The 13,509-nt window shown below is 52.8% G+C and overlaps 1 protein-coding gene across 7 annotated transcripts in view; it reads right to left on the reverse strand.

Moving 5' to 3' along the window:
- Window positions 1-13,509, reverse strand: part of CABIN1 (calcineurin binding protein 1) — a 152,254-nt gene that overhangs the window by 117,745 nt on the left and 21,000 nt on the right. For all 7 annotated transcript variants that reach the window (XM_027576452.2, XM_027576447.2, XM_027576451.2 and 4 more), the window contains 6 exons: window positions 10,112-10,241; window positions 8,526-8,675; window positions 5,489-5,775; window positions 4,319-4,487; window positions 2,057-2,193; window positions 1,282-1,499 (listed from right to left, as the gene is read on the reverse strand). In XM_027576452.2, coding sequence (XP_027432253.1) covers window positions 1,282-1,499; window positions 2,057-2,193; window positions 4,319-4,487; window positions 5,489-5,775; window positions 8,526-8,675; window positions 10,112-10,241 — 1,091 coding nt within the window. The remainder of the gene's footprint in view (window positions 1-1,281; window positions 1,500-2,056; window positions 2,194-4,318; window positions 4,488-5,488; window positions 5,776-8,525; window positions 8,676-10,111; window positions 10,242-13,509) is intronic.

Here is a 13,509-nt window from a genome sequence, read left to right on the forward strand (position 1 = left end):
GCACCAGAAGGTCAGGAAGGGAGTCACAAAGAGGCATCAAAGGGTGAGGCATGGGACAAAATGAGACTAAAACTTACTTTGATAAAGATATAATTCTTTCTTCAACCTACTTTCCATTTTATAATCAGTGGCTACTTGCCAGAACATAAAAAGAGGCACATGGATCTATACTGGGACAAGACCTGGGAGGAGCCGGAGACCTGTCTTCAGTCCTAAGGGACTGCCCTATGGAAGAGGCAGCTCTGTCACCTGCCAAATGCCAGGCCAGATGCTGCATCCATACCATAGCGCTCAAGCCTTAAAAGTGGCTGGGTCAGGCATCACCTCCAGAGTCACAAGGAAGCTGAGGTTCAGCAATATGAGGCACCTGCCAAGTGGGCAAAGCTGAGAAATCACCAACCTAGTTTGTCTGGAGACCAAAGCCACTCCACACTGGCTGGGGGAGCAGGCCTAATGGGCAGCAGCTGTCAGGGTGCTGTCCCTGAGCTGTCCCTGTGGAGGGGGCATGGACTCACATGGCCCTCAGGACCTGCCAAACCCCCCTGTGCCCCCAGCCAGAAACACCACCCAGCTGGGCTCTACAAGCTCCCAGGTCACCCTCACGGGCATCCAGCCTTCCTCCTGTAACAGGATAAGGGGACCAGAGCATCCAGGGTTCCCTTGAGCCTCAGGAAACCCCGAGTGGAGGAGCCTGGGTGTGGAGTGCAGTCAGCAGGTAGGCTGAGTATGGGCCAGCCCCCTACTGACAGTGGCCCCCACCACTTCCCTAAGCAACCTATTTAGCCTCTGCACTTCTATCTTCTCACCCGCTAAAAAGATTGGTAACAGTCCCTGGCACCTGGAACACAGCCGAATGTTTCACTTTCACCCACTCTCTCCACTGGCTTTCCTCCATCTCGGGAAGCCACCCCACCACCAGCCTGGTGCCCAGGCCAGCCCTAGAAGCCCTGTCCACCATCTCATTCCCACACTTCCACTTACAGCTCATCCTGTGATCTCTACTTCCAGAACCTTCCACTCTACTGCCACCACTGTCGCTCACCTGGCAACAGCCTTCTAATGGCCCTGTGCTCGCTCTCACCTCCGAGCGCAGCCTCCACTCAGCCACCAGGGATCTCTCTAGACACAAACCAGGTCCCATAACTCCCCAGAGGCCCAGATCCTAGGCCCACAAATGGATGCAGCCAAGTAGGCTCAATGTGACAACAACCCCATACCCACAGAAGGTCCATGTGCCCACCCCCTGACCCCAGCCCTCAAGAAGCCCCCCGCCCGCCTGACCTTGATGTGCTTGTTGCTGCAATCCCTCAGCAGCGGGTTGGGCAGGCTGGTGCTGTGCCTCCTCCAGCTGTGATAGATGCTGAGCACAACCTCCGCCAGGCCCGGTGGCCACCTCAGCAGGAACTTATGGCCCATGCTCTTCAGGTAGCGCATCATCAGCTCCAGGATACCCCCGTTGGTCAGGTTCTCCAACAGGAATGCATGTACATCCTGCTTCTCTGCCCGGAGAGGGAGAAACAACTAACTTGAATGAAGGACCTTCCACGCCAGGGTCTCCCATTTTTACTGAGAGAAGAGAGAGGCAGGGGTGGGGCAGGGCAGGGGCAGAAGCAAGAGAGCACCTGTGTTCTCCCATGTGGTGGTGCTGAGGCCAGGCTGCTAGGCCCCAACCCTAGCTCCATGCCCTCATCGGCTGTGAGCAAACCGCTCTGAACCTCCAGGTCTGAGGTAGGTACTGAAGGGCCAACCTGCCTGCGCTGCCTCATGATGTGCACTCGATAGCTGGGTCGTGTGCATCTGACTTGCAAAGCCAGGCCCCTGGCTTCGGCCTGAAGCACACGTCCTTCATGGAGCACAGTCATGTATGAGCGTAGACATTTCAGCAGACCTCCCTGCTGACCACGGAGCTCAGGCCCAAAACAAATCCAGGCAAACCCCTGACATGCTTTAAAGATCACCCCAGAACTATTTTCCCAGAACAAAACCTAAGCAGGCTATATAGGATAATGGGAGGAAGAATTCCCAACAGCGAATAATCAAGTTGCTCAATTCCTACCAGATTCCATGAATGTAGCCGAGTCGTATGACAGTCGGTGAGGCCCGATGCTCGGGAAGCTTTGCAGTTTGGCTTCTGACTGGACTTCGTAAGTATTAAAGGGGTCATCTTCCTCCTCTGGGTCCAGCTTTCTTAGCCTGCATGGAACACACCAAAATCACAAAAGCCATACCAACACATTCTGACAGGAGCACTTGAATGCTTCCAATTAGAAAAATGAAAAGAGCAAGACAGAAGATGTCAATCAGTGAGCGGATGGAGGGGTCCAAAATCCAGGCCTCTGGGAGGCTCTGCCTCTTTCCATGCCTTTTTGAGCTCGCATCTAATCTATACCATCACTCATTCATTCATTCCACCAACAGGACTTGTTGATTACTGAGCATGTGTCAGGCACTAGAATTCAGCTGTGAGTGTGGCAAACCCAGCCCGCAGTAAGCTTACCTTCTAAATGGGAGACAGACAATAAACAGGAACACAGAAACAAAGAGCCCTAAATAAGGACCAACCACCACAGACTGCTTAAAACGGAGGGTCACAGGGGACGTTCTTTGGAGAGCTGAATGAGGAAGGCCTCTCAGAGGTGATAACGTCCATGCTGACAATGGAGGAGGAAAAGGGGCTGGCCGTGCAAAGAAGCAGAACAGGGACAGGTGGAGAGGCACAGGCCAGAAGAGCACCAGGTATGTTCTAAGATCTGAGGGGAGCCCAGCAAGTAAGAAAGCGGAGTGAGTGGAGTATGGGGGCATAGACGGCCCTTCTGAGCTTGGGCCCTCCATGGCTCCGTGGCTCCCCACAAAGCCCTGGGCCTGGGGAGGAATATTCTTTCAGCACCTCCCAAGGACCACATTTTGGCCATCCTGTAGCTTCCCCTCAACCAAGCAGCAGAAACACATAAAACAGGCGCTCTCTGATGGCTTCACTTATTTATGCACACGCACCTCCAGGGTGACTACTCTAGGCAAGATCTCACATTGCTCCTGCCTGGCCATTCGAAGAAGCAGACATGGAAACCAACAATTAAAATAAAGATAAAGAAGGTAGAAAACATTCCACATAAAGAGGGCAAGAGGGGTGCCTGGCTGGCTCAGTGGATACAGCATGAAACTCTTGATCTCGGGGCTGTAAATTCAAGCCCCACGTTGGATGTAGAGATTACTTTTAAAAAAAATTTAGGGGTGCCTGGGTGGCTCAGTCGGTTAGTGTGTGCCTTTGGCTCAGGTCACGATCCCAGGATCCTGGGATCGAGGTCCATGGCTGCGGGGGGGGGGGGGAGGGGTCCCTGCTCAGAGGAGAGCCTGCTTCTCCCTCTTCCTCTGCCACTCCCTTGGCTTGTTCTCCCTCCCCCCCTCCACCGTCAAATAAATATATAAAATCTTAAAAAAAAAAAAAAAAGATGCATACTGAACACACATGGTTACCTTCCAAACTCCACTCCAGAAACTGTGAAGGGATAAAAAGGTACAGGGGATAGAAGAGGAAGTCCCAGCAGACAGGAAACGTGTCCACCAAATGTCAGATGGCAGTAAGATGATGGAGCAGCAGAAACAGAACTGCTCTCTTCACTCAGCTAAGGGCAGGGGAGAAGGCATGAAGAAGCCCATGCACTGCCATCATAAACAATGGGCCCTGGCACCTCTGAGGAGCTGGGGAGGCAAGGACAAAAAGCAGGAGCACTGGTGAAAACTGACTTAAGGAGCACGGGCACCCAGGCCCCTCCCAGCTAGGGGCAGCCTGGACTCTTCTCCTCCTGGACTCTTCTCTGAGAACACTAAGAACTGGTGAAAGCAAGGGAGGATTTCTAAGCCTGTCCTCCCCCTCCTCAGAATTTGAGGGAACCCTACTGAGCCTAGAGAAACCAAGCATGCACACTCTTCCTGAAAGTGGAATGGGTGCTCCCTTCTCTGGGGTTTCCCAGAGTCTGCACCCAAGAAGCAGCAGCCCTAGGCCTCCCAGCAAGCGGATGTCTATGTGTGCATGAGGACATGAGTGGCCTCCAGCTTGGTGATCCATCCATCTCCTGAGGGCCCAGGGAGTATCTGGTTCTCTGAAAGATGTATATATAAGTCATGGTTCCTGCCTTCAGAAGTTCAGAGGAAAGAGAAGTGAGATCTGTGTTTTAGCCATTGGCACAGATGTTATGGGAAAACAAAGGAGGTGCCCAAAGGAGGGGGAGGCAATGGAAAGAGAAACTTTATCAGTGGTATAGGCTGGAGGTTTGTAGGTTTGCCTGTTTTCACAAACGAGAAAAAGTGTGCATGGTACCTGGATGGCAAGAACTTCATCAGAAGCTCCTGGAAGTCTACCTTCTCTTCTTTCTTGCACTTGGTGTTTCGGACACGGGCAGACCGACGCTTTGCTGTCTCTCCACTCTCTTCTGCAATCTTCTTCCGCTTTACTCCTTTCTTGGATTTATCTCCCCCAGAAACATCACCTTCACAAAGAGTGCAAACTGAAATCTTACAAGGGGCAGGGGTAAGAAAATGCACCACACAGGCACATCAGTGCCCCTAATTTTCTAACTCTACCAGTATGTTTCATCTTTATCTCTGATGTTCAAGAAACCTCCCATCTTTCCTTTAACAAGAGTCCTGAGCAAAGTTAATTTCAAACTCAAATCACTTCAAATTCCCAGAACCCATAAGCCAGATGTGAAGATTACTCTCCACGGCTACAGAACACCAGGGGCTCCAGCAGTCCCTCCCCTCAACCCCCCACCAGCTGGCTCTGAGAGCCTCTGGGGCCTCGGTGCGTGTACTTGGGACATAACCAAGCAAGTGGCAGCAACACTGACTCTGCCCACCACCCAGGACCTTCTGAGCACCCACTGACAGGATGTGAGCAAGAGAATCATGAGAATTATACAGACAGCAGAGGAGTGTCACATATGATCAAGCAAAAAAGTTAGAACAACCACGTATATGTTCATTCAGAAACTCGTTTAACAGCCAGATAGCCTTTTTTCCAGGGACACAGAAATCAAGAAAAGGCTTGGGAACGGCTGTCTGAAATTTTTTTACAACTTGATTGATAGTAAAGATCAATAAAACCACTAAAAAATAATACTACCACATATAGTGGTCACTTTGCCGGCTTTCTTAAGGTCAAACGATTCAGCGTCAGCGCACAGCGCAGCAGGACCAGCAGAGGGCCCCACCAGCTCCCACGTTCCCAGTGAAAAGGGCCACCCTTCCCGCCAGGACTTCGCAGCCAGGAATTTAGCAGTCCCAAGAAGCTATGGTTCTGAGCTCTGACCCACTCCCCTCGGGGGCCTCATTGCTGAAGCGGCCCCTGGCCAGCCGCAGCCCCGGGCGTAGGCTCAGCCTCCCCTGCAGAGCTGGGGGCCCCCCACTTAAACCTTGGGCCAGAAGTGGCAGCAAGACCCATCCCTCCAGGGAGGCCTACCCCAGAGCTGACCCCAAGAGGGCTCCTCACCCGCAGGGACGCCGGTCTCCAGCAGGCTGGGACTGTGCAGCGGGAAGCTGGCCGCAGCCACAGGGGCATAGGAGAGCACAGATTCTGCCACAGCCACGGCCGGGTTGGCGGGGACGGGGCTTGGCTGGATCACGCTGACAGGGGCCACCACCACAGAAGACACCAGAGGCTGGCTGGGGTCCCGGTAGTCGGACAGGTCGATCCTCTTGCCAAGGCTGGGCCGCAAGGGCTCACAGGTGGTGAGGTGGTTGTACATGGCCAGCAAACTCTCTCCCAGGCACTTCCAGCTGCAAAGAGAGGGTCACCGCACCTGGTCAGCACCCAGCATTGGGTGCTCCAAGCACAGGGCCAGCTGGCCTGTGGAGAGGCAGCAGCAACAGCCCACGGCTGCTATCTCCATGAGGGCAGGCAGGAGCACTCCTGGTTTTGTCATCGTGGGTATGGACAAAATCCTAAATCTAACACCACTTAGGTGGAACAGACCAAGCAGGAGCACAAGCCTCACCCTGGCATAGCCCTGAAGCACCTCAGGCCCAGGCACCTTCAGACTCCACTAGGCGGGCATGAAAACCACTGACACACTTCAAAAACTCCTTCCCTACAAAGCTGAAATTTTAAATCATCATCAAGTCCATTGTGTGTTTTACTGCGTGCTATGTTGTGTGCCGTGTGATATGTGTTGTGTCATGTGTTTTATTGTGGTATGGTGTGTTATGTTGTAGAGTGTCTCGTTTCACATTTTACGTTGTGTTATATGTTGTGTTGTGGCATGATATGGTGTGGTATGATATATCCATCCACCCATCTCTGAATGTCTTCCCATGCTCTCAGGCTAAAAATCACACCCTCAGCCTCATGGTGTTGCATGGCCAACTGACCTGGCCTCATCTCACACCCCACCCTCACCCCGACCCTCCCACCATGATAGCTTTCTTTCAGTTCTGCAAACAAAATCAGACCCCTGCATACCACAGGACCTTTGCACAGGCTTCTCTCTGCCCCAAAACGAGGCCCTCACCCCCATCCCAGCCTCTCTGCCTGGTCAATGTCACTCCTCTATCAGACTCTAGCTCCAGTACCTAAGCCTTCCCTGACCCCCAAAGCAGTGCAGACCCCATTATGAGCTCCCCCCAAGGTGCTGTGCTCCTTTCCTCAAAGGGCTCATCAGCTTGCGGCATGTGCCTTTTCTTCTGGGTGACTGACTACCCCTCAAATCATCCCCAGAGAGGGACGTGCCCACCATGCTGAGTCCCCAGGACAGGGCACAGTGTGGCATGAAGCTGGCATCCAGTAAACGCTGGGAAAAGAATGAAAATGGAAGGTGCTCTAAAATCCAGAATCTAACCAAATGAAGGCTCCTGGGACCGGAAGGGATCTCCTACCTGTTCTTTCCCTGTCTTCAGTAAACGCTACATGCACACGGGAAGAATTTGCTCACAGCTGGGTTATGTCTAATGCCTTAAGTACACAATTTCATTTACTCATGCCTTGTCTAATGGGCACTGAATAGACCAAGGGGTGGCAAACCGTGGCCCACAGCCTGTTTTATACAGCCCACAAGCTAAGAGGCAGCTAAAGGGTTGTTACACACACATTACCCACACACCCTGAGGATAATATACAACAGAGATGGTACCTGGCCCACAAAGCCTAAAGCATTTACCACCTGGTCATTTGCGGGAGAAGTGTGCCGAGCCCTACAATAGATTGTGGTTATTTTAAAAGCCTGACCCCTTTCCTCCCAGAGAGGGACTCCACACTCTTCCTCTAGTAACCCAATCCCAGACTTCACTCCAACCAAGCCCATCTCCCTCATGCTTCCCTTTGGTCTTCCCCCTGCATGAGGGCGGCCGTGATACCAGTTCACAGCTTCTCTAGTCCTATCGCCAGGACCCTCTCCAGCCCTCTCCAGCGTTCTCAGGCCTTCCCCAGCCTTCCCCTCCTTCACTGTAAAGGGAAGCACTCAGGGCTCTTCCCAAACTCCCAACGTCTCGGCTAGGAAGCCCACACTCAGATAGGATGGGGCTCCTGACCCAGCTGACCAAATAATGGGAAGGGCAACTGACAAAGAGTCTGAGAGCAGCCCCAACTTCCTGACCCATGTCAGGGTCCGGGCAGGAGACATTCCTGGGACACTCAACATGTGGAAACACACAGGTAGTTGTACCATGGATCAAAAGCCAGCCCCTCCTGAGTGTGTGAGGAAATGCTGGTTCTGTGCTGGCCCCCAGCGGTTCTATTTCACTATCACAACAACTCTGTAAGAGAGGGTTGCTCTCCCTGCTTTTAGGAGTGGTGAGTAGCATCCCAGGGTCACCCACTTAGGGGTGCCAGGACTGGCCCCAGGCCTGTCTGATCCATGGTGGGAGCCCCAGACCACTATGGGACAACACCTCTGAGTATGAGAACACTGCTGTCAAGCCATGCTAAATTTAAAGATTCAAGATTCGAAGTCAGATTTTTAAAAAACAAAAACTACACACGAGATCTCACTAAGGGGCTGAATGACCCCAACTCTGGAAGGCTGCCAATACCAGTTTTCCCTTCCCTGGGGGGTCTCTCACACACTGCGGGACTCACGAGGGCTATGCGGAGGCCCATCCTCCAGGGCACCCCACGTGGCCCCAGAGGGAGAGCAGGTGCTCAAGAACCATGGAACCCACACCTGGGACCAACTCCAGACTCTCCATTCACCACCTGACTGCTCTGAACTCCGTTTCTGCCTGTCCAGTGTGTGGCAAACATTACTCTCCTTTTCCCCTCTGGGAAGGGCAGACTGAGAGAGGGCTTGCAGGGATGTGGCAGGTGGCTGGCATCAAGAACGGCAAGAGCAAAGAGAGACTTCAACTGGGCATACTTGGGAGAGGCCTGGCCTGCCTCTTGGCGGCCAATAAGTGCATGCACGCCTCTAGGTGTCTGTCTAGCATGCACCCGGCCCCCACGCACACCATCAGCCCAGGAGCAGGCCTCGGGGCCTCTCCCTCCTGTGCAGGGCCCACCAGCTGACCCAGCACCGCCACAGACCCGGATGACCTACGTGAAAAAGGGGATGGGCTGCACCAGCTTCAGGTCTGGCTCCTTCTCCCGCATGGTCAGCGCTTGTCGCTTCTTCCGCAGCCCCAGGGCCTCCTCTACAATGGCCTGCGTCTCAGCTGCGCTCACCGACACATCATGGATTGACATGTCACTAAAGTGCGTAAGACAGAGAGAAATCACAATGTCACAAACTACAGCAGAGGCTGAAATTTTACAGAGATGCAGTTAATACCCTTTAATCTGTATTAATTCTTCCTACAAATAAAATAACCCCTTGAGTGGCCTCTAAGGGCAGTAATTAGCATTCTTAATACCCACATACAATACAAGTGACTAATACCTTTTGTTCCCTCTACAATTCAAAATTGAGCAAAGGGTTTTTATATGTATTAACAATACCACAGTAATCTCAGAAAAGCCACAGAAAAATAAAACCTTGCTCTCAATTATTTACAGAGAATTGTAAAAGAATGTAACTTTCCCATCCTGCCCAGCCCCAAAGTCATCAGACTCCCGAAGCTCACCGAAGTCCCTGGTATAGCCAAACTACAGAAAGGGCAGGGGCTGTGAGGCCTCAGGTGCCCTCACACAGACACACGTCCACCTGAGGCAGGCCCAGCAATACCTGCTCTCCTGCCCGGCTGTCCTGATGGCTCTCAGCAGGGCTCTACCACAAAGCCATTTGCTTACAGATTTACTTTTCCCTTTTCTCTCTCTCTCTCTTAGGATGGTTAGTACCATCAGGACAGATATGAACAAGAAATACAGTCTTATGAGGGATAGACACAGAGATAAATAACCACTAACCCCTCACCAGCTGAGTTGCAGGGGCCAAGGACCAGAGGACTGGAGGAGTTGGTTCATTTGGAGCGTTGAGGGAGGAAGGCAGCCAGAGTTTGGAAAGCTGCCCAGATGTGACCTGGGAGCTGGAACATGAAGAAGGAGCAATGGCACGACAGATGGAGAGGTGGGAAGTTGGCCTTCCAGGTGAGGGGCATGAGGGAGCCAGGGCACAGGACAGGACAGGGCACAACGGGGCCAGGCCTGGAATCTGTCAGAGACCTAGGGCAGTCTTCTCCTGGGGCAGGGAGAAACAGGAGGCAAGGAGAAGAACTAAGGGGGTCAGACTGTAAAGGACCTCCTGGGTGATGCTCTGAGCATGAGCTTTGTCCTGGAGGCAAGGCAGGGGTGTCAGGGTCATATCTGGGACACTGAACTTGGGAAGCACTTGGGAACAAAGCCCTGGAAAAGGAAACAGTGGGTGGCGGGCAGACAAGGTGCACAGCAGGCTACCGCAAGCACCCAGAGGAGAGCTGGTGAATGCCAAGAGCCAGGAGGGCAGGGGGAAAGGTGGGCAGCAGAAAGCCAAGGAGGCACCGCCATGATTAGGTACACAGGCGAGTAATAGGCAAAGCAGGATCAAAGCCAGGTGAGGGGGTCCAGTGGGGGCTGAAGTGCAGGGGCTTAACTGCCAGGGAGTCAGGACCTGAGAGAAGGAGGTGCACACGCCTCCTGCTACCCACCAGCCACACACCTTTTTGGGGGAGAGGGGAGTGCAGAACCAGCACAGGAAGAGGCAGAACCCACCATTTAAGGAACATTCGGAGGGAGTCCTTCCGGAGACAAGGCTGTTCTTCAAAGATCTTTTCCTTGAGAACCAGTCCTTTGCTGTACCGGCAGTCCTTCTCCAAAGCTTTGCAGATGAAGTACAGACATGCTGGTAAGGAAAGAAACGATCTGATTTCTGAGTGTGCACCCCAACCTCTGGCCTTGCCAGTTAACACCAAGAAAACGTCCCTACTCTGGAATCAAAGAAATGTTGGCAAACAATAACGGGATGCTGAAAATACTACTACCCACAGCAGATGAGGCAAAGCCAAATGCTGATGGGCAAGGACAGACTGTATGACGACCTTTCCAGAGAGCCATGGGTATTACACACAGACCCTCAGCCCAACAATCCACTTCTAGGAATTGCTGCAAAAACCTACAGGCCCACAGTGATTGGCTATTGGCTAATTGGAAAAGAGCCTTCAAAAAATCAGGAAAGCACTCAGCACCACTAGGGGCGCCTGGTTGAGGAAAGCGTCCCCAGTCCACACACTGGGCTGCTGAGGAGCTGCTGTACCAATGGTTGAGGGGTGTCTTCACTGACCAGAAGGAAGGCCACAAGACAGCCTGGGAAAAAGGCAGGAAACAAACAGGCCACACGGCTCCATTTGTACACATAAAACTGGTTTCTGCTCCTTTTGCTTATCTGAACTTTCCAATTTTCCTCTTTTTGTTTTTTTAACTGTTCTTACCAAAAAAGTTATTGCCTGCAATTAAAGGCATGTCCATCATTCATGTCAACGAGCCTTCTCAAATCAATGATCTGGAAAGCCTATCCTTCTCTAGCTCCTCCAGGAGTGGAAACAGTCACAGGCAAAGCAACACAAGAGAAAAAACGGGATAACAAGGAGTCACGAAGCAGATCTGCGATGTGAACTAGGAAAGCCTTTGGTATTTATAAGTGGGAATAGCCCCTGACAGACGTGACTGCCATAAATAGATCTCCAGCAGGCCCGGTGCCACCCGGCCTCACCTGTGAACACACGGGGAGAAACAATACAGTGCAGCCAAGTACCAGCTCTGCTCCAGCTGGGCACTGCCACCACTACCATGCCCTGCTCAGCTTCAGAGTCTGAGTGTAGATGGATTGCAAGCCACTGCTGTCAAGAATAACCAGACAAAGAAGGAGCCAGGGGTGAGGAGGAAGGAAAGGGAGAGCAGAAGCAGAGATGTGGGCATGGAAGCTCTGAGAGACAGAAGGAAGTGGTGTCCTCCTAGAGTGCCATGGAAGGAGAGAGCAGGGCCCCATCACAAAGCTCCACAGTACCACGCTGTCCCCCGCAAGGCACATGAAGGTTCTGCAACCTATGCACAGGGAGGGTCTGGGTGGTAGAGCCCAGCAAGCTGCTGACCGAACGGCTGCACAGACGACCCAGAGGCTCCTGGCCACACAAACAAGCACACGGTTTCTCTGGGACCACAGTGGGACACGACAGTGGCCCTCAGAGACACCCAGAGAGAAAACCCGGGAGGCCTGGAGCATCGGGCGATGCTGGCTCTCAGCAGGCGTCTGGCAGTGGTAAAGCTCACCGCACTAGCTGTACTACAGCGGCGCTCCCACAGACGAAAGGCCTGGGAAGTTCCAAAGGAACAAGAGGTGGTCAGTGGGCAGCAACCCCAAGCACCCCTGCCTACTCATCTCAAGTGAATAAAAGCCACTGGGAGTCGATTTAACATGCTGCTTTTACTCTGGGGTTTAAATAAGTGTCAGGTCTAGGACGCCTGGGTGGCTCAGTCAGGTAAGTGTCTGAGTCTTGACTGTGGCTCAGGTCTTGATCTGTGTCGTGAGTTCAAGCCTTGCGTTGGGCTCCACACTGGGCATGGAGTCTATAGTTACACACACACACACACACGCAGATACACACACATGTACATTTGAAATCAATAAATGGATGTCAGGTCTATCAGGACGGGGCTCCCCCAGACAGAGCAGCCATTCAGCCCCCCAGGCCTGTTTGCCCCCAAGGACTTAAGTTTACCAAGTACAACTTCTCCTACCATGACAGAGGGGTACAAAGAACTAAACCCGGTAGCTGGGGAAAGACAGGCAGAACACAAGACTGTCCACCTCAGGTGGCCCCCAAGATGCCAGAAAAGCTTCCAAGAGGAGCCTAAACACCTCTCGAAGAAGGAGCTGTGAGAGTCCAAAGGGCACCTCACAAGCACTATCACATTCCACTGGTGGGCGTGAAAACTGGGGCAAGCAGAACAAGTGCCGTGTCCACCGGAAGACGCCCACGGAGCATTCACACCAGTGTTAGGCACGAACTCGACTCTGCAAACGACCCGATGTGCAAGCACAGAATGGTCAAACTGTGCAGACGCACATAACAGACAACACGGCAATAAAGAGGCCCAAGTGATGGCCCGGGTGCCCTCACGGATGGGAAGACCACAGCCCAGGGAGCCAGGTAAGAGTACACGCCGCCACCTGCTGCCACCTAGAGGAGCCTTGACAACAAGCAGAGCTCCTCTCTGGCAACAAAAAGGAGAAATCAAGATCACCTCCCAAGTGGGAATGATTGGAACGGGAGTGAAAGCAGCCTGCCTTCTGGGGCTCTAGAAATGTTCTGCATCTTGGGCATGTTTCACATACACATATTGTGCACTCTACTGTGTGCGTGTGCCCCCTCAATCAAAAAGTAGTTGTGGAGAACCGGAGGTGGGGAAGCGAGAGCAGGGCCTAGTGCCTCTCTAAACACTCCACACTATTTGTCTTTAAAAAAGGGAAGGAAAAAGCCTCTGCCAGTCAGTCTTCCAGGCCTAAACCTTGAAAGTGATAGCAAGTGCTCATTGGCATGTCTGTCCTAAAGAGTAACCGGGCCCAGCCAGGTGCGGAGCACCCTCACACACTGGACCAGCCTGCAGCGTACGTAGTGGACAGAGCCCTGGGCTCCCACTGTGCTCGGTCCTGCTCCGAGCACTCCTGGAAAGCCCCCTTCCTCTCTGGCCTCAGGGGACACCCAGAGGAGGCTGACCCCTAGAACACCTAATCAGTGCCTGCCTCAGGACCAGCCCATGCAAGGGACAAAGGAATTCTCTGCAGAGTAGACGGAAAGACTGGAGCCAAGGAGCTTAAGCAACTGGAGGGCAGACTGGGGCTTCATCTGGCAGAGACCATTCTAGTAGCCCTGCTGCTTTACAAAGGAATGGACCGCCTCAAGAGGTAGTGAGGTCCCCAGCACCAGAAGGAGTCAAGCTGCAACTGCCAGGCCATCTTGTCAGCAAGTTACAGAAACAGGTTCTGGAGCAGGATGGGACAATGCAGGGATGAAATGAAATAAGCAAAGGGAAAACCACTCAGAGAACATGCTACCTATCACCACAGTGCACTCAAGAAAGCTCAGTTGAGTGAGAAAGACACATGCAATAAA

Source organism: Zalophus californianus, chromosome 14 (genome assembly GCF_009762305.2).
Source record: "Zalophus californianus isolate mZalCal1 chromosome 14, mZalCal1.pri.v2, whole genome shotgun sequence".
Taxonomy (NCBI): domain Eukaryota; kingdom Metazoa; phylum Chordata; class Mammalia; order Carnivora; family Otariidae; genus Zalophus; species Zalophus californianus.